The sequence below is a fragment of the Leptonotus elevatus genome, chromosome 6 (assembly GCF_054856555.1).
Source record: "Leptonotus elevatus isolate MCC_2025b chromosome 6, RoL_Lele_1.0, whole genome shotgun sequence".
In the NCBI taxonomy this organism is placed as follows: Eukaryota; Metazoa; Chordata; class Actinopteri; order Syngnathiformes; family Syngnathidae; genus Leptonotus; species Leptonotus elevatus.
The window spans coordinates 14,583,025-14,603,864 of NC_141244.1; the positions used below are offsets into that span (position 1 = coordinate 14,583,025).

A 20,840-nucleotide genomic window follows, 5' to 3' on the forward strand; every position below is an offset into this window, starting at 1 on the left:
TGAATTTAGTTATGTTATGATGATATTCACACAATTACACATGTACAGTATTTAGAGCTTTCAATCCAGCTAACATTTTTTGGAAATGTGTGAGTGTGAAAGCCAGAGCTGTCTGAGATTCCACACACTTCCACAATCTTTTAGATATTATACAGATCATGTACTAATCATTACTTCTATGTGTTCTGATAGAGAGTGAAACAAAATGTTTTATGGTTTTGTAGCCTGTAGAATGGAGAATTAAATATAAATGAACTTAAATAACAGTATCCGTTTATTTAAAAAAAAAACACACACAGAATAGGCTTTTTTTTTCATTAATTGTAGTAATTTTTTTGTATTCTATACAAATACCTGAAAAGCGGGCAGCATCTTTTCTCCACAGTTTTGGGGACTCGAAAAATTCGTCCACTTCACCTTCCGGTCCAGTAGGTGGCAGTAATTGGCTTTGATCGCAAGAAGACCCCTCCCCTCTTCGGCGCGTGACGTCACACAGGCTGTGGCTTCAGTATCTCCAGTTTTGTGGGCTTTGTGAGAAAACGGCGTTGTGATGATGTATGTATGGACTATTCACCTCAGGTAACACTGAATAACATCTCTATGTACACTCGTTAACATACACTTACCGTCCTAAACGAATAGCAGCAACGGAATTTTATTTTAAGACCGTTTAGCAAATCGCAGCAGGATTAATATCGCAGTAAATAACTCCATTTATGCTAACTGCTACCCTTTATATGTGCAGATAAGGTTTACAGTACAGTACTTTGTTTATGCTTGTTTACTTTCTGTCCCGTCTTATTTTAGTATTGGTCCCAACCCTCCACTGATGCAAGTAAATGGATTTAAATCCAGCTTGATGACCGACAGCTGCGCTCCAGCTCCCATCACTCGTCTATTGTAATACAAATGCATTATCGCATTCATTCTCCTCCCTGTGGCCATCTGGATAGCGCACAATAAACACTAGCAAATACGCACAAGTAGGTCATTGGGTCCAAATAATGATAATTAAAAATAGACTTGTCTCTTCCCCACAAAATGCAGAATTTCTTCAAATAATGACTGCAAGGTGTATTTGCGCAACTACAGAGTACCAGGGGCCTCGTTTTTTTTTTTTTATAACCTGTGCGTAAAAAAAAGGCTCTAATCTCTTTGGAAGGGCTGAAACTTAAAATGTGCTTAATTGTACTAAAAAAAACGTCATCAGTCGTGTGGACACATCAAGTGACTTAATGATAAATCCCACCTTTTCTGAACTATGCAGTACCCTGCTCATGCATGTTAAGACTTATTTGCATTCAGAAACCCCTGCACTTGATGAAATGGTAGCAGCCAGGGGCGTAGTTACCATTTTAGATGTGTTGGGAACAGAGTAAACCGACTTTAATGAGCAAATAATCATCCTCGTATAATGAGCAACCAAACGATATAACTTTGAGGTAAAACAAAATGATGGGCCAGGCATTTTAATATCCGAAGACAACACAAAGCAAAAACTCACTACAACATTGTTCTCGCTAGCAAGCTTATTTCACACAAAAATGAAAACATGAAAAGGTTTTGAACCATTTTTTACGATGACATGACATGTAACAGTTAAGGGACACGTAAGCTTGAATGTGGGCTCAACTCCATCCGGTCTCTGTGCGGAGTGGCTGGGTGTGTCTTGAAGCCAGTAGCAGCCCTTACACGAATGTGCGTTCTGTTCGTGCTCATGGAAATAAAGCTGCTGAATCACCAACTGGTCTTCGTTCACCACATATGAACGAATTACAATACTATATAGACTGTAAAAGCATGGTAGGAGTTGAATACGGGTTCCTTCACACATGTGCAAGTCGATAAATCCCATACTGCGTAAATGTCTTGCACGCTCATTGTATGCGCAGATGATAAATGAGGCCCAGGGTGTTTATCTGAAACGACACCAAGTAAAAATATTACAAAGCTGTACAGTAGAGAATGCAGTTTCTATAGAAATTGTGTGGTAATACCAGATGCCAAGTGAAATGCTGTGGAATTAATTGAGCTTCAAAAATGTAGGATGTGAGACTTTGCCCTGAGCTGAATACTTTGAAGTTGGAATGGTTTGAATTGTTCAAGAAATCTGAATTTTTTTCCCAGCTTTTGTTTAAAGTCTCATTCACTTGGTTTTTTTTTGTGTGTGTGAATGTTGTATTTATTTATTTATATTTGTAATTGTGGAAAATATGTACCTGCACCGCCTGAATTTTGTAAATATTGGGAAGCTCTTCAAGTGATCTTATTTGTGTTGTTTATCCATAGAGGCGTGTGAACTAGCGCAGCATAGGAGCCATGCTGAACCCCGTCCAGGAGAGTGGGCCAGACCCACTGAGCACCCAAACCGCATTGGATCCATTGGACAATGGCACTGATTCTACTGAGGCAGCACCAAGTGAAACGGGTGTAAAAGCAGGTGCACAAGAAGGGAGGGGTACGTCTGTTGAAGAGACCCACGACACCCAAATTGATAAAACACACGTAGATGATTCGCTTCAACAAGCCGCGGAGACTGTTGAGCCCTCAGACAAAACAGATGGGATGAAGGTGGATCAGGGTTCAAAGGCAAAGCCTCCATCAGAGTTGACACTCAAAGCTAACAAAGATACCGGGACTGAAGAACAAAAGTCAAAGAAAACGAACAGACGTTTCCCCTCCAAGAAAGCCATGGTGGATCCTCTGAAGATGGACATGACCAAGCCGTTGGTTATGCCCCTCACATGTGAGTAACTTGACATCAATGTGTGTCGTTTTGGTAACACTGAGTAAGATTGATGTAGGCTTTAAATGAAATCTCTGATTTGTTTTCCACAAAAATCAGATTTCCAATTTTCTCTGTTTTATTTAATGTGCATTGTTCTAAGGATAATAATAATAATAATGGGGCCAGCTGGTACTACTTAGCCCCAAGGACAACATGAGTGGCCCGCGAGTCTGTACTTATTAAAAAATAAAAAAATAAAAATAAGCGAATCAGTGATGGGGACACTGTGACCCACCGAGAAGAATTAAAACAGAAGAACGTTAACTGTAATGAATGTTAATCAATTCCGATGATACATTAGCATTCACAGGAAAGACGTGCGCCACTCACATAAAAATTCATTCCATTTCCAGTTCCATTTAGGGCTGAACGATTTATCATTTTGGGATCAATATCGTGATCTCAGACAACACAATTTGTAATTGTCAAAGCTGTGTTTTATTTAGCTATGAGTTGCGCGGTGCGGATCCTCTCGCCTCCGTGGTGGTAAATAAGCAAGGGAGTATCTGAGCATGCACCACACCGAGCAACAAGAGAGAACATGAGAAGACGGAAAAGCTAATGCTAATCGCTAAACTACTTTTACTACTTTGAAATGCAGAGTCACAAAAGACCAGAAAATGCTTTTTACAGTAGTCTGGCTCGAACTGCATTAGGGCAGAAAGCAACCAGCCATGAAAAGCAACTTAGTGTTACAATTAATAAGTCTAAAGATAAAATAAGACAATAGCTAGGGGTGCACCAACACAATTTTCTGACCGATCTTCGATCTTTTAAAAAGTCTGAACTGCCAATCCCGATTTTTGCCGATTTCAATTTTTTTTCATAACAAGCAGCATACACACCTTCAGAGTTCCAATCTTATTTCATTGGAAAACATTTATTCTGCTTTTATCCATGTTTTTATTGCAAAATCCAGAGGGTAAAGAATGAAATTATAAGTAGTGCGGAGAACCACAGTATTCTTTGTACAGCTTAGCCATGACGATTACTATCCAGAATTCCCTCTATTCTAAAACAAGCTTGGGCTGTTTTTCAGCATCGGAGCTCTCCCTGCAATGCATCGAGTGCCATATCATCTTCAGTGACACCAAGAGCAAACAGCGCCACCTGAAGTTGAGCCACCCAGTCGAATATGAACAGTGCATGCTGAGGAATTCACTTTTCACCTGCTATCATTGCGATAGCCACTTCACCAACTCCACCGAGCTCATGGCGCATCAGAAAACCCACGTCGACAGGAAACCCTTCAAGTGTCCTCTGTGCGGCCAGGCCTTTAAAAGATTATTCGAGCTGACGCATCATAAAAAAGTTCACGTCGGCCAGGATGGTTACACCTGTCCCGAGTGTGGCAAAATATGCAAAACAATCACACTGCTGAAGTACCACAGTCGTGTACACACTGGAGAGAAGCCGTATGTTTGCAAGGAGTGTGGAAGCAGGTTTAGCATGTCCCATGCATTGCAGAAACATTTGCAATCCCACTTGCCGGAAGGTGCCCAAGAAAGGGAAGATGCCAAAACCAAAGCACAACGGAAGAAAGAGCTTGGTAAGAGAAAGTTTTGTATTGAGATGCACAGTACAGTAATCCCTTGTTTCTCGTCGCGGTTATTTTCAGGACCACCCGAAGTACCGACCATGTATTATTCTGTTTTAAAACTTTATGCGTAATATCAATACAATATGCTTGTGACTTGTAGCTATTACTTTTGTCCACTTAGGATCAACCTCACTTTCATGTTGCTCTATGGCAGGTAACTACAACCTGCGGCTCTGGAGCCACATGTAGCTCTTTAGTCCCTCTCATGTAAATCGAAAAAAAAAAAAATAGAAATATATATATATTTTATTACATATTTTAAATATTTAGATAAAATATTTTTAATTGATGAGTTAGAATAGAAAATGAACAATTAATTATTAAAGAAAACGTCAGTCCAAATTTGTACGTTTGTAAGAGACGAAAGAAAGATTAAATAGTTTAAAACATGTCTAAAAAGTGACTGTAAAATGTCCAAAGGGGAAAAGTGAAAAATTACCATATCATGTACACTAACTTGCCCAAAAAGTCAGAACAAGGCAGAAAAAAATCACCATAAAATGTCCACACACAAAAAATAAAACCCCCAAATGACTATATAATGTACACAAAATTGGCACACACAAAAAAAGAAAGGACGAAAATGTATTTATTTTTAAAAAAGGCAGAAAAGAAAAATTATCCATAAAATGTCTAAAACCAAAAGAAGAAATTGTGATAAAATGCCCACAAAAATATCAGAAAATTGAGAGCAAAAAGGCAGAAACAAGTCTAAAAAAATTATCCTGGAAATCCAGACTCACGACTGACTCCGATAAAGTCGCGAGTGAGTCAACCGCCCTATCAGTCGCATTTCTGAGGTGGGGCAAACCTGAGCTAACAGACAGTGGACTGAACCAATGAGCGAAGAGCGGACGTGACGTCAGAAAAGCGACTCGTTGAAGTCTTTTATTTTTTTATTTTTTTGTGAGATGGAGTAAAAATCCAACATGGTTACTAGCCAAAGAGAGACAGTAGTGAATGACGTCGTTGAATGTCGTTGTTACGGGAAAAACTTAATGACTGAGTGACGTTGCTCACGAAGACGACGTCACGCAAATAGACGAATTTGATTGGGTCGTCCAGTTTTCGGACGGAGCGGAATCGCTGTCTATGGCCGCCTGTGGCTTGCCAGGCTATCAAAAAAAATGCCATAATATTTCCAAAAAAGGAAGAAGAGAAGCAGAAAATGACCAATGTCAGAAATTTTACAGAAAGGCAGAAAAGTCTTAAAATGTATGAAAAACGAATTCCGAAAAATTACACACACAGGCGCACGCACACACAAAGAAAAAAACAAAACTAGACGAAAGGTGGAAGAAAATGAATTTCAAAGTATTGGATGCTGCATATTTTCTGTTGTGGTGCAGCTCTAATTAGTTCTTGGGCCCTCAGTACATTAGACTAATTTACCTTTTTCCTTCATCATAATATTCAAGGGTTTTGTGGCTCCATAAACATTTGTTGTTATTTATTTGACCTCAAATGGCTCTTTTGACAGTAAAGGTTGTTGACCTTGCTCTACGTTATCAGTGTGTGCGGAAAAATAATCACACGATATAGTGAACAACCCATGATATAAAGTTAGATGTATTATGTAAAGTCTGTGATCTAGTAAAGCTGCAAAAGGTGAAGCAAAGGATGATTGTGCTTTTAATTTAACGGCATAAATGTACCAAATACAATCATGTATTTCTGCTTTCTTTATCTTTAGATGCCTTAGCCCCCAAGTATCCCTGCTCTGTTTGCAAGGCCACGTTCAAGAGTCCCAAGACACGCCTTCGTCATCTTACGAACAAGCACAGTGTATCACTCAATTCACTTGGTAAACCCATGCGAGCGAGGTCACACTTAAATCACTTGACTCCAGTCATAACGCCGATATCAGTTGCCCAAACGTCATTGCTACAGTTGGAGCCCAACGGGCCTCTTCAGAAAGTTGACGGCAATATTGACACAGAGCCGATACGAAGGCTTATCGAATCTTTGGGAAACGTCCAGAAAGTAAACCAAGTTGTGATTTTGGGTCAAGTGCCACCTCATGCACCACCATTGGAAGTTCAGCAGATCTCTGCGCTGTCCAAACCGGTCAATTTCAACCTCAAACTACTCCAATCAGATTCTGTGGAGTTGACACCGGTGGAGTCGAAGACAATGGAAGGAGACTTTTCAAACAACTCATGTGATCCGATGGAACAAACGATCATACTGGAACCAATAACACCTGATGGACAGCTCATCAACCCGCCCTTGTCTGACTTTGGTGAAAGCCTAGCACTTGGTCTTGCTCACAATGAACACAGATTGGAGCCACAGGTAGAGGCGATGCAGCAAATGCATCCACAACCTGAAATTAATGCAACAAACTCCAATACATTTAATCCGTTGCTTTTCCATAATGAAGGAACAGACCCCAAGCAAGACCTTGAGCAAACTTTCATATTAGAACTAACCCCTGCCTTGGCACCAACTGCGGAGCAGCAGCAATCATTAAATGAGCAACAAACGGAAATCTCAACCCCTTCATTGGTACCAACTACTGAACTGGAGAAAACTCCCTATCAAATGGAATCGTCGGAGCCAATAGTTGAGCAGCACTTGACATCTTTACAAAGCGCAGTCCCATTGTTGGGGCCTGCATTTGAGCAGAACCTGACATCTTTGCCCGCGAATCAACAAGATCCCCCAACTTCCCCTTTGGCCTCATCACAGGCGGCACCCACACAAGCTTCAGGAGAACCGGAAGCTAAGTCGCAGGAGAAGGCTCAATCACAGGATCAAAAAGTCACTCAAGTTGAGGTCCATTCATTAGCCGATAGTGGAACGCCTCAGGAGTCCCGAGAGAAGACGTCACGAGGTGAAGAATTACTGCTGGATCGAAAGCAGGACAAGGATCAGGGGGAAAGTCCGTCTGATGTCATGGATGCTTCTGTTAAAAAGGGCCCTTCACATTCATCCAGCAAGCAGAAACCACAGACCCCGGAGTTACCAATGAATGTCATGTCAGCCCAAGAGCTTGTAAAAGTACGCAAAAGAAAGCCAGCCAGGGCCTTAATCATACAAGGTTATATGCAAGAACTGATAGGGTCCATACTTGATGAAGATTTACAAAGTAATGGCAAACCAGCTAAACGCAAAAGAACAAAAAAGTCTCATCTTGTTAACTTAAGCCCACAAAAGAAAGAAAAGAAAAACAAAAAACAAGGAGTGCCTTCTCAGCAATGCCAGCCTCCCCAAGAACAACCCGTGATTGGTGCAGCAACAAAAGTGTTGGAGAATAAAGTGCCATCAAAGAAGAAGGGAAGAATTGCCACTAAAAGTAAAAAAGCAAACACGTCTTCATCTGAAGTCAATATGTCGTCGTTAACCAAAGATTCACGAGGAAAAGAGAAAATAAGCAAGAAAAAAATGAAAAAAGAACAAAATATGCTAATAGATAAGCATAAAAGTAAACAAAAGCCTGCAATTAAAAAGAAAATCCAGCCTAAAATAGTGCAAAAAGGTCATTCCAAGAGTACAAAAGTGACAAAGTTTACAAATAAAGGACGAAAGAAAACGGAAGACACAAAAACCAACCAAACTAAAGGCCAAGCAGAGTCACCTGGCGCACAAGTAACACAAGACTCTCTCCTTTTGCTCAAAGGTCATAAGCAGCCCCAGCTGAAGGTTCACAAACTGGACCCTTCCAAAACATCTGCGCAAGAAATGTCACCTCGCGATAACCCATCCCAGCACAGCGCAGACAACCAGGCGAGCCCTAAAAGCAAGACTGCAAAGAACCCCAGCAATGTTGGTAAGAAAAAGGGGAAATCCAAAAAGAGTCAAAAGAATCTCTCATTACTGTCATTCCTAAACGCATCCCATCAATCACCTAAAAGCCAGCTTGCCAAGCCGAAGACCGTTCGAAAACGCAAAGCTTCCTCAAACGTGGAGACCGAAGGGGTGATAACCTCCGCGCATTCCAGGCGAGCATTAGAGTGTAAAAACTGTGGGGAGATATTCAATGAAGTTGCCTCCCTTCAGAAGCACAAGGCCATGGTGCATATTTTAGAAAGTCCTGAGCTTACATACACTAACGGGAACATTTTTGAAGGGGTCTCAAGATCAGATGTTGACCATCAGGGAAGTGTTACGCAACTTGTGAACCCGACCACCGGTTGGGATAATGAACCGGACATGGTAATAGAGGACAGGGAACGAAGTGTCTCATTTCCTACTTTGAATCCATCTCCATCTTTACCTGCTGAGGAAGGCAACGCTCAGCCTCCTAATTCTCTGAAACTACGAGATCCGATGAAAAACAGCAAGACTTCTCATTTGGATCCTGTATTTGAAAGCACCACTCCAATGGAGCAAATTAAATCGGTGGTGTCCATAGGCAAAGAGCAAGAACGCATGCCCTGTTTAGAATCCGAACACCAGGCCCCCATAGAAGAGGACATCAAGGAGGATGCTATTCTTGAGGTCGATCTTGTTACCGTTGGGGAGCGGAATGAAAGCAACACTGTGGCTTTGCTTCAGGACAACCTTTCCCAACGTGAATCCGTTGAAGATGCAAATTCTGAAGCAAGTAGCTTTGATCAAGCAAAAGTTTTAAGTACTTTGCAGTCGGTGTCTTGCTCCACGCAACAAGTAGGAGTTAAAGATGAGGAAGAGGAGTTGTTAGTCCAGAAGGACAAAAAAGCAGGCAAAAGACGAGGAGTGCATCGAAAAGTGGATGTGATGTCCAGGAAATGTTTGGAACCAGATGGAACTGCATTTGAGGTCCAACAGGAGGATTGTCAGGTCATTAATGAAAAACGAGAGTATAATTCCCAAATTGATGATGAAGATGAGACTATTGCAAAGACTTCCCTGACAGATCCTGGACCTGATCCCCATAGGGGCCCTTCTATTATTCCCGCACCGCCGTCTATTCCAGAAAAATCCAATGTATCTCAGGAAGCTCCAGACAGGGAGAGTCAGCCATCTCCAGGAATCTATCTGGAGAAGATCGTCACAGCTGAACCCGGGTTGGCGAAGAAGAGACGGGTAAGAGGTGAAATTCTGCACCACTGTGTTGAGATGTGACGTTGCAAAAATGGTACTTACAAATCCAGCACTCCGTGAACTCAAGGCTATAACCATCATTTTCAGGATTTGACTGCTGAAAATGAGATGCAAGCTGTGATCAAGGTTGAAGGTAGTACATCAGATCCGCTCGTTGGTGCACACGCGTGTCAAAAAGAGAGCGGCAGATCGGAAGCACGCATGCGGACACAGCAGCACAGAGACAGAGTTCTGGTGAAGCAGGAGAGCCGAGTCATGCTTAACGACGCCCGGTCCACACCGGATAGCGAACAAAGGCAATGGAATGTGGAGAAAGTCGCTGATCAAAACTCTGTCAGCCCATGTAAGTACTCATTTCAGAATAGTTATTCAGTATTTTGGCAATGTTAATGTTTTAACGGCAGTTACTTTATATTGGCAGTGTAAACAGCGTAAACCCGATCCAACCTTTTCAAGATCAGATTTGGTCCACCCTTGGTCTTAAATCTTACAAATACCTGAAAATGTTTTGTATTTTGATATTTCCAACCACTACTAATTTGCAGCATACAATGCGCCCGATGGCTAAAATGCTATACCGAAAAATATTTGTGACCTGTGACTCTCAACTTTTGTGTGCTTAGCAAATTAAATTGAGGTTTACTTGTTCACAGTCTCAGATTCTGAGGATACGTCCAGTGACTGCCGCATTTCACCTGACTTAAGCAGCAAGCAGTGCATCTTTTACCCGGTGAAGGTGGAAGAGAGGGAAGTTCCCGTGGATGCTGTTCACATGAACGGTGGAAGCCCAGAAGCCTCCACTGGTGTCAGGCAGACACTACATCCAACCACTGCTTGTCATTTATGTGAGTCCTGGCTGTTTTCGGATGTGTTCACACGATATGAAATCTCATGGAAGACCTGTCAATGTTTATTACATAGATCCAGGCACTCAGCAAGACTACCATGATATGAGAGGACCAGAGATGATGGATGTTGATGACTTTGCAGATGGACAAGGTTTATTTTCTCTTCACTTTCAAAAGGCTACTCACACATCTGATTATTTCAAATGGAGGAAACTTGTATGAATAAATGTTGTTTTATATACATATATATATATATGTATATAAAACAACATATATATATATACACACACCGTATTTTTTGCGCATAGAATAGAAGCTACTGTAGTGGCTGGGGTTGTGTTGCTTACTAAACTAATATTGATACACATATAAGGCGCATCGGATTATAAGGCGCACTGTTGGTTTTTGAGAAAATTAAAGGCTTTTAGGTGCGCCTTATAGTGCGAAAATACAGTATATACATATATATGATTTTTAATTTTTAGATAAAATATTATTTAAATATGAGTGAGATTTAAAAAAAAAAAAGATTAAATATCCAAAAAATGTCCATCCAAATTTGAAAGTTGTCAGAAAAAGAGACGAAAGGTAGATGAAAAAGAAACAGAAACCTTAACATGTCTAAAAAGTGGCCATTAAATGTCCAAAATGGAAGAGGAAAAAGCCCAACGAAGAAAATTTATTTACAAAAAATTTAGTTACAAAAAGTAACTATAAAATATCTCAAAACAAATTTCGAAAATTACCATATAATGTACACAAAATTGCCCAAAAAGTCAGAAAATGTATTTAAAAAAAAAAAGGCAGAAAAGAAAACTTTCAAAAGTATCTATAAAATGTCCAAAACCAAAAGAAGAAATCCCCAGAATTACCATAAAATAAAAATTTATAGGAAAAAGGCAGAAACAATTGTCTAACAATAGCCATAAAAGGACCAAAATAGGAAGAAGAGGCAGAAAATTATTATTGTGTTCATAAAATGACCAAAAATGTCAGAAATTTGTCAGAAAGGCAGCAAAGTCTTAAAATGTATGAAAAACCAAGTTTGAAATATTACACACACACACAAAAATAATCCAAAAACTCAAGACGAAAGGTAGAAAAAAAAGAATCTCAAAGTATTGGATGCTGCATATTTTCTGTTGTGGTGCAGCTCTAATTAGCTCTTGGGCCCTTCGTACATTAGACTAACACACTGCTTCGTTCATCATAATGTTCAGAGGTTTTATGGCTCCAGACAGATTTGTTGTTATTTATTCGACCTAAAATGGCTCTTTTGACTGTAAAGGTTGCTGACCCCTGACCTAAACTCATTCAGACCTAGCCTCACTAGCCGCGTTTCCACTGCAGGACGTTCGGGTATGGGAAGGGGGTAGGGACTTTCACAGGAACCGTTCTCTCAGCCGGCCCGCTTGTGGCTGTGTCTCCACTCCGGAGTACGTACGACCCATTTCGCGACGTCATGAGTTTCGATCGACACGTAAACGCCGCGCGACGGTTTCTCCCGTGACGTCACACAAGCACCACGCGGCGAAAATCACGAGGAAAGAGAAAAACTTTAGGTGGCTGCTGTTTTTCTCTGCTTTTTATTTTATGTACTTAGCGTGGATGGATAGTTTGAATGAGACGGCGTCTAGATGAAGAATTTGAAAAGGCTAACAGTAGAGTGGGACGGAAATAGGCAAAGGATTATTAAGAGAATTGTTTTGGTGGAAGAGACTTGAGCCGAAAATGCATCGTCGTCGCGCATGAAGGTAAGATAATTTTTTATACTAAATAATTTTTAGCCAATCAGCACGAAAGCCCGATCGGGAGTTTATCGGGCCGGCGGAGTACCTACCCTCGAGTAGGACCTCTGCTCGTCCCCGTAAGTTCCTGTAAATGTGGCCCGGTTGGGAAGGCTACTGCAGTGGAGACGCGCACATACTGGGCTGGCCCCCGTAAATTTACCCCGACGTTCCTGCAGTGGAAACGCGGCTACTATGTAACAAACATTAATCACAGACATCTTTCAGCAGACGCAGAGTGTCAGAATCAACCGGATATGCGGAGCTTTCTTCTCCAGACTTCTGATGAAGAGAGAATTGTGGAGTTGTCGCAACCGCATGTTGACGCAGAAGTAGAAGTCTTGGCCTATTTCGGCAAGAACCAAGGCTCACAACAACCAGACGCAACAACACAAACGTAAGGAGCAACTTTTTTTTTTTTTTTTATAAGAACGTAAAACTTTATTTCAAATGTTCCTCTTGTGCTTATGTGTTTTTATTCATTGTATTGTCAAGGGTGTTCAAAACAGCAACAAGAGAGCCCAGCGAGCCCCTTGAGTACTTCTCCAGGTATTTTGGCTGGGACACCTGGGTGGAAATAGCCCGCTGCACCAATCAAACGTCTGATTACGTCACTGCGAGGGAAGTGGCCCAGTTTGTTGGGATCCACATTGCAATGGGAACTTTGAAGGTTTGTACACCCAGTTCTCCTTTGTGTGGCTTTCGCGGGTAGATGCAAAACTTAGTTGAACTAATTTAGTTTGACCTCTTCCCCCCCCAGTTTCCCAGTCCACGGCTCTACTGGGACAACTTGACGAAGGTGCCCTTGATAGCGGAAACCATGCCGCTTTCTCGCTTCCTTCAACTGTCGCGATTGTTAAAGCTTGCCTCCCCTGCTAAGGATCCACTCACTAGTCATATGAGAGAAAGGACTCGTATTGACAGGAGCGGCCAACGGCGATTGCCAGATGACTCTGAGGACCTTTTGTGGAAGGTTGCGCCTTTATTGTGCCGTTTCCAAAAAGGCTGCCAGTCACTTGGAAGACAGGGCGATTTTGCTGTGGATCAGTATTTAATTCCCTTAACTGGTAAGGTGCACAATGACAGGCTGGCTCTGCATAGCACCACGTTGATTGGATTTGAGGGCTTTCTCCTTCATGTGGACCTGAAAGCGGATCTCTCGGGTAAGGAGGATACCATCGAGAAAATGACTCCCAAAGGCAGCACTGTGTTTCTTTGCAAGCAAGAACTCTCCACTCCCGCCATGCTCGAGCGCCTCCTAGAGGCCGGGATCCACGGCGCGGGCCGGGTGGGCGGGGCACAGGGCCAGATCGGAGACGAGTTCGTAAGCTCGGACGGCAAGCTGATGCTGCGCAGGTCGCACTACGGCTTCATTCTCTCCACGGCGGGAAACGGTCACAGGAACATGGCTTCTCTCATCAGCAACTTTGAGAAAGCTCAGGCAGCGGCTCGCCTCAACAGAGATTTGTTGAATTTGTACTCCGTCCCGGTTGCCTTCTCACCGACAGGATGGCCTCTCGTCGTGCTCTGGTACTTAACAGATATGGCATTGGTCAACTCCTGGCTTTTGCATAGACACGATCACATGACCACATCTGCACCTTTATCTTTTATGGACTTCAGATTGGCAGTAGCCAAAGCATTGGTCCACTCCAGCGGCTCAGACCCTCAGAACTCCGTTCTCCCTCAGTCCTCCCCGACAAAAGCACATACTAAAACTGACCCACCGAACCCCGGCACAGTAGAAGAAAGCCCCCTCCCCGATGCGGCAACACGATACGACGGTTCAGGCCACTGGCCGGAGCAGCTAGCTGAGGGGGAGGGGGGAAGGTGTCGTTTTGGCGACTGTCAGAGGACATCGCGAGTCCTATGCCTCAAGTGCTGTGTCTTTCTCTGTATATCACGCAACCACAACTGCTTTTTGAATTTCCACAGCCAGGCAAGTTCAGGAAACCTCTAGCACCGGATTACTTTTTTGTATGTGACTATTTTGCTGATTGAGGTCATCACATCAAAATCGAGGTGTCAGTGTTTATTAATTGAGGAGAACAGTACAAACAAACAGCACCAGGAGCTTTTTTTTTTTGTAATGGTTTTGCACTACGACAGTACTTACAGTATTATGCTGAACTACTGAAATTCTAAACGTAAAGGGGAAGTCAACCCCCCCCAAAAAATGATTGTCAATAATATGTTCTATGCAGCCCCACTTGTCGAGATACAGTATTCTGGTTAATATTGCGTTAGTGGAATATGAGTTATGCAACAAAATCCAGCAGTTTTTATCAATATCAGAAGGCGGCCATTTTGCCACTTGCTGTCGAGTGAAAATGACATCACAGTTGCTCAGGTTCAGGTCACAACCAGTCAAAGGTCAGCATCAGAAAACAGGTGAGCTGTGGTTGGTTGTTGCCAAAGCATTGAGCAACTGTGATGTCATCTTCAGTCGACAGTAAGTGGCAAAATGGCCGCCCCCTCAGAATGGATAAAAATGGCTTGATTTTGCTGCATAACTCATATTCCACAAATGTAATAGTAATCAAAATGTTATGTTTAGACTAGTGAGGTCACATATAACATATTGTCAAGAAATGTCTGAGGTGGACTTCCCCCTTAACGTAAGTTACTTTTAATTACTAGTAATTTATTACATATGGCATGACCTTGAACCAATAAGGGAAAATCTGATATCGGAACAACCCTAAATAAGTCTGTCTTGGTTTTTTTTCTGTCCTTCCTCCTTCCCAACAATGTGCACTAGCCATGTTGTTTATCCAGAACATTTCTGTCATGAACAACAAAAGAAAGTAATTGTACAGAATGATTTTGCACACTATTAAGGATGTATTACTGTGAATGTCTTACTGTATGTACCTGCCCGTTTGAGTCTCAAATCATATGCTTGTCGTCAACTGCCATGAGTTTTTTTTATGTTAATTTAACTTCACATAGTGTACGTTTCTGAATTGTGCATATTGTTAATTTTACTGTAGATATGTAACATTATTTTTTTTCTTTCACATAAAATGTTTTTTTTATTTTTTTTAAAGATTGGGAGTGGGGGATATTCTCTATTCATAATGTTGCATTGGATAACACTAATGGAGCAGTCTGGAATGCATAACAAAACTGCTGTCGAATTCAGCCATAATGTTTTTATTTAATCATTTGAACTTTTATTTCCTGTTGTCACCTAAATGAAGTTCCATGAACATACTTGTATAAAATAATTTAAAAACACAAGTTGTTTGAAGTTTTGTGCCACAGTAGGTAATTAGTTTCAAATGCTGCGCAGCAAAAAACAAAACAAAAACATGCTCAGTTACATAATGTTTTCATTTGATTGTTTTACATTCATGGCATCAGTGTTTTTCGGATAATGTACTTAATGATGACAGTTCGTCCTCCACTAAGCTCGTTTATACAACGGTGTAAAGGAGGCATGCACAGTAAAGTATTTTTATATACAAATATTACTGTAATTATAAATTTACTACTGCTTTAGCGTAGGTTAATGATAACTGAAAAAGACCAGCCGTGCCACCATTATACTTTTATTTAAACTATGAAAGCGACGATGTTGACACAATGCACAAAATCCACCAAGTGAGTGTAGGGTAAACATTGGATTTAAAAAAACAAGGCAACCAATGAGATTATCCAATAATAAACAGCGTCACCAAACTTTGGTCACGTGACCGAATATCCCCATAGAATCAGTAATAACCGAACGATTTAAATTAGATTTATTTTACTTCAGTTCAGTTATAATTTAGTACAAGTTTCAAATACCGCATACAAAAATGCGCGCGTACAGTTCAAATTTGTTTGGCTTGAAGGTTCCTTTCTCTTCGTTTACTTGGTGGGTAGAGACGGCAGCCATCTTAGTTGTCCTAACGGCTATGTTGGTCTCGTATCAGGAAGTGTCCGATTCGGTTCTGTGCGTTTACTTCTCCGGGGTCAAGTCTGTCAGTCCAATTACATTCAAAAAGCGCTTTGAGGTAATGTACTTGTCCATCAAGGTGTTATTTTGAAAACGAGTCTTCGTTGATAGATTTTCGTCCATATTACGATCACTTATAAAATATGTTTGTAGGCGCCCTACGCGGGGCCAAACTTACTGAAATGCACCAAAAGTGTACGATCCTCTTTGAGCGGCATTCTGTGTTGTTAGCGCTAACTAGCAGAGCTTAGCATGCTAGCTTAGTATTACGTTGGTTCGATACTGTGTGATTACTGCATTAAAGCAGCTATATTTGCACTACGTTCCCATGAACTAGGGAACACTACTTTGAATTTTTATAGTGCTCAAGAAGACGACTAATACGCATTAATGTGTAGATAGTAGCGCGTGAAAGTGCTTGCTATATTGGGGCTAACGAGTCAGGCACGCTAGCGGCCTGGGAAGGCTGGAACGGGAATGGACCCGAATTGAACGATAAGCGGAAGAAAAAAAAATACACCAATAAACTTACGTCGTTAATACGTTGTAGATGTGTAGATACGTTTATTAATGTAGCCCGTATCTTGAATTAATTGCACCTTGATTATTCGGTACCTTGCGAATGTGTGTGTTTTTTTAAATATATGTAACCGTACGGAATGAGGTTTTGATTTGGACTACTTCTCTTTTTCTTTTTACCTATAACGTTACCCTAAAAACATATGAATGCTTCCACAAATGCACAACAAATTCAACAAACAAAGAGTCCCACTTGCTTCAGTTCAAGATGATTGAGAATCTACACAGACATAAATAAACATTAACAATTTGTAGCAATTTTATGTTGATTTTGTGAGCGTTTATTTTATCTTCATTATTTTGTACAGGCTTTCACTGTGGATTTGTAACATTCCACGATGGACTCTGACATTTTAAACATCGAAGACATTGTGATGGGACGGGCACTGCCGAATCCAACCCCACAAGCCCCCCCTGAAAAACCGGTGGAGCCTTTCAAGCGGCCCATCACTTTGAATGGACCTCTTGCACCCACCGCTCAACCCTGTGAGTAAAACATATCTTCGTATCGCACCACATCGTATTGAATAAGTCAAAACTGAAATTGTAATTAAGCTGTCAAAATGTTGCCGCTCAAAATTAAATTTAGAGACAGAAAACAGTAAGAATATAAATCAAAATATATACACACACACACACACACACACACAGCATGGATCATTTGACTCATAGCACCTTTTTTTGTTGCAGAAAACTTTGGTCAAATTTCAAATTTTAGGAGTTCCAAGGCCTACTAATTTTGAGTAGAAAAAGTGAAACCTCTTCAACAATGAATTCCTGTTGTCTTTAAATTAACTTCTTGATGACGCACATGAATGAGAGTTGCACTGGCATTCTCACCTGTTGCCTTTTCGTCTATCCCTTCAGACCAGCATGAGAATCTGCAATGTTTCCAGTGCTTCATCACCTTCTGCAATGCCAAAGCCAAGGAAAGACACATGAAGAAGAGCCACCGGGAAGAGTACAAGCAACAACTTCAACAGGTGCGCTTTCTTGAATCCGCTACCAGTCTGACATTTTTTTTTTTGCAGTATCAAATGATAATGTAATAAATACATTCTAATAATTAATTTCCACATAAATGATGACAGTTTAGTGACTTAGGGGAAATATTGTGGTTTCGCTGTCTTTTGTCATAAATGAATCCTAATCTCCTGTGCCGCTCATCAACAGGGCAACACGCTGTTTACGTGTTACGTGTGTGACCGCACGTTTTTATCATCCGAGGAGCTGACACTGCACCAGCCGACCCACAGCAAGGATGACAAGCCCTTCAAGTGTGCCCCCTGCAAGGAGAGCTTCAGAACATTCACTGAAGTGAGACCGAGATTAGATTTTCGTTTTTAAAACATTGTAGTTGGATAGCGCGACGTCTTATTAGTTAGCACAGCTGCCTCACAGTTTGGAGGTTCTGTGTTCAAATAATGGTTCTGGCTTTCCTCTGTGAAGTTTACATGTTTTACCCACGATTGGGTGAGGCTTGTTTAGAGTAAATAATAGAGGTGTGCAAAAAAAATAAAAAATCGATTCCCATTCACTACGATTCAGAATCAATATAAAATGTATTATTATTATTATATTTTGCCCTTGTTTGTGTGTGCATTTTATTGGGAGCGCTGTTCATGTTTGTTCACGATTTGGCCACTTAGGGGCAGTGTGGTTCTGCGTGTTCCAGAGCCGTAAATAGAGAGAATTTGGCCAACTCTGTTTTCAGCAGGGTAACAAGATGGCGTCCACATGTCACAGCGCGATTAGTCAACTGCTGGTCACATGGCATATGGACGCCATCTTGTTACCCTGCTGAAAACCAAGTTGGCCAAACTCTCTGTCGACATGGCTCTGGTGTGTCCAGATACACACTTAAGTTGTAGCCACGTTAGAGAGCAGAAGAATCAAGTTATGATCAAGTTATGCCAATAAACTAAGAGCAATGCTTGTGAGTAAAGTTAAGATGCTTCTCTGTATACATTCCTGCGGCGTTTTGTATGAATATCCGTTCGTTTGCGTGTTAAAAGTGCTGCGAGTAGCGCGCTAATTTGCGTTGGCGAGTCAATGGCGCTTACCATTGTGCATTAGCCTTGAGGTAGCTACGTTTGAGAAACAGGCTAAACAAAGTGTGTTTGCATTTAAGTGCACTGTGTGTAATTCTGTTTATTTAGTTTGTTTAGTTTTACAGTTACCCTCAACTGGAGTGTAATAAACGGCTTGAAATCAGCAACATTTGAATCCTTATGAGGGACTGTTCGCCATCTGCCAAACTCGGTCTGCTCAGGGAGGGCAGAATATAACTACAAAATGTATAATGGGCTACATAGAGTAGCAGTTGTGGTCTACATGCTGATTTTGTGGGGAAAATGCTCTTTCCTTACAATTCAAAACTTAACAAATGTATAAAAAAATTATAATTAAAATTACATAAAATAAAAATGACACTTTAATATTTCCATGTGTCATTCTGTCTTGCAAAGCAGACTGGGGTAGAGCATGACGATTCTTTGTGTATCTATAGATTGAAGCGGAAATCATTGCCAATCAAATCATTTTGAATCGCAGAGCCAAAAATCTGAACCTAATCGTGACAGTCGAAAATTCCAACCCCTAGTAAATATCAATTATGAGTGTGAATAGTTGTCTATATGGACAAGTAGTAGAAAACACGATGGATGTGTTTTTTTTTCCCCCCATGAGTGTGATTCATGTTCTCCTTTTTTCAGCTCACAACACACAGAAGGCACGTGTGTCCGGAGAAGCAGCTGCCGTGTAAAGACTGCACCGAAACCTTCCGGAGTGCCGCGATGCTGCGTACGCATCGTCTGGCCCATCACCCCCGCCCCGACGTCGAGGCCACCGAGCAACCCGACGAGCCCGCAAAAAGTCATAGTTGCAAGAAGTGCGGCCAGGGCTTCGACAGCGAATCGGAGCTGAACGAACACGAGCAGAAGTATCCCGAAGGGCAGCAGTGCAACGGCAGCACCCTGCCGGCCAAGAAGCGCGGGAGGCCGGTCAAGATGGAGGAGGCGGCGAGCGGTGAGAAAAGGGGAAAACGGAAGAAGAAAGACGAGGCGGAGCTTTGTGAGGAAGGGGAGGCGGCAAATACAGGCGCCGCTCAGGAGACGCCAGCAGCCCCAGCGGAGGAGAAAGCAAAAGTGGGCGGAGCAAAGCGAGGTCGCCCTCCTAAAGTGGCAGTGGCTGTAAAAAAATGCGACGCAAAAGAAAAAGAAACCGCTGCAGCTGACGGCGACGAAGCAGCAAAGGAGGCGAAAGTTAAAGTGGAGCACGCGTGTCCCGATTGTGACCTCTCCTTTCCCAGCGCGCTTCAGCTGCGCACTCACAAGAAGGAGAAGCACACGGCCCGGAAAGCCCACCCGTGCGCCGAGTGCGAGGAGAGCTTCGCCCGGCCCGAGCAGCTGGAGGCGCACATGTCGCGCGCGCATGCCGTCGGCCGCTTCGCTTGCCCCACCTGCGGCAAGAGCTTCGGCCGCGAGCGCACTCTGAAAGCTCACCAGAAGACCCACCCCGAGGAGCAGCCCGAGACCCCCAAAAGATAATCGTGACTGGCAGGTCGAGGAAGTGACGAGAAGCGCCCAATTCTGAAGCTGGGGACATTTTGACAAATGGCATTGTAGGAAGTTTGAACTTCAAGTGGTATCTTACATGGGACATCTCATTGACTAGCTAAATGTTTCCTTACTGTTAACTAAACAATAGTTGATTTGTAAAAACATAGTTTTGATTCACTTTTTTTAAAACGTTTTTTTTTTTTTATGTGTGTGGTGTGAATTTTATTTTTGTTTTCACGTTAACAAAAAAGATTTGAAGAAGTGCATATTTTGTAAGCTATTAGATGCCATGTTTTAACTTTGTCAAAATAATGTACAGCCTCTGGTTCATATGTATTTTTTTACTCCTAATTTACTATACTTCTGATCTTGGCTCTATCTAAATTAAACTTGCCGACATTTTTTTTTAAAAGTAGGCTTCAACGTTTTGTTTGCTGACTGTTTTAGGTTCAATGTGGACAATTGATCCACTATAATCATGATTTATAATGACTGCTCCTTTACTTTTTCACTATCATCAATTACTGTCATAGACATTTCTTGAATGAAACTTATGGCTCTACCCTGCGTATAGAGTCCCACAGTAAATAATGTATATTAAGTGTCTTCTCTCTGAATTGTTTCTTTCCCACTGCTGTGTTTGGACAATGCAAAATAAAAAAAAACGGCTTTGGCCTACGCAGGCCTTTGAACAAGTCATTTGTGGT

General features: G+C 41.7%; 2 protein-coding genes across 3 annotated transcripts; both read left to right on the top strand.

Moving 5' to 3' along the window:
• Window positions 1–495: 495 nt before the first annotated feature.
• znf576.1 (zinc finger protein 576, tandem duplicate 1) lies at window positions 496–15,256 on the top strand. Of its 2 annotated transcripts, none has more exons than XM_086079351.1 (10): window positions 496–579; window positions 2,290–2,746; window positions 3,828–4,337; window positions 6,082–9,398; window positions 9,504–9,759; window positions 10,070–10,261; window positions 10,338–10,415; window positions 12,280–12,448; window positions 12,547–12,721; window positions 12,812–15,256. In XM_086079351.1, the coding sequence occupies exons 2-10, from the start codon at window positions 2,320–2,322 to the stop codon at window positions 14,009–14,011; spliced, it is 6,324 nt and encodes a 2,107-aa protein (XP_085935477.1). In that variant the 5' UTR covers window positions 496–579; window positions 2,290–2,319; the 3' UTR covers window positions 14,012–15,256. The 2 variants fall into 2 exon arrangements, with proteins under 2 accessions (XP_085935477.1, XP_085935478.1); XM_086079352.1 differs by having other exon boundaries at window positions 12,283–12,448.
• A 593-nt stretch (window positions 15,257–15,849) lies between these two features.
• znf576.2 (zinc finger protein 576, tandem duplicate 2) lies at window positions 15,850–20,828 on the top strand. Its single transcript, XM_086077349.1, has 5 exons — window positions 15,850–16,052; window positions 16,882–17,059; window positions 17,441–17,556; window positions 17,747–17,890; window positions 19,288–20,828. Exons 2-5 carry the CDS (start codon window positions 16,912–16,914, stop codon window positions 20,119–20,121), a joined length of 1,242 nt encoding a protein of 413 aa, XP_085933475.1. The 5' UTR covers window positions 15,850–16,052; window positions 16,882–16,911; the 3' UTR covers window positions 20,122–20,828.
• Window positions 20,829–20,840: the final 12 nt, after the last annotated feature.

What these genes read in the sequence shown, in the direction of transcription:
- znf576.1 (XM_086079351.1), top strand. Translation starts at nt 2,320, where the DNA reads ATGCTGAACCCCGTCCAGGAGAGTGGGCCAGACCCACTGAGCACCCAA. An exon ending in GTTGGTTATGCCCCTCACAT is followed by an intron (nt 2,747 to 3,827) that starts GTGAGTAACTTG and finishes GCTGTTTTTCAG; the next exon opens with CATCGGAGCTCTCCCTGCAA. An exon ending in CCAGACGCAACAACACAAAC is followed by an intron (nt 12,449 to 12,546) that starts GTAAGGAGCAAC and finishes TGTATTGTCAAG; the next exon opens with GGTGTTCAAAACAGCAACAA.
- znf576.2 (XM_086077349.1), top strand. Translation starts at nt 16,912, where the DNA reads ATGGACTCTGACATTTTAAACATCGAAGACATTGTGATGGGACGGGCA. An exon ending in TGCACCCACCGCTCAACCCT is followed by an intron (nt 17,060 to 17,440) that starts GTGAGTAAAACA and finishes CTATCCCTTCAG; the next exon opens with ACCAGCATGAGAATCTGCAA. An exon ending in GCTTCAGAACATTCACTGAA is followed by an intron (nt 17,891 to 19,287) that starts GTGAGACCGAGA and finishes TCCTTTTTTCAG; the next exon opens with CTCACAACACACAGAAGGCA.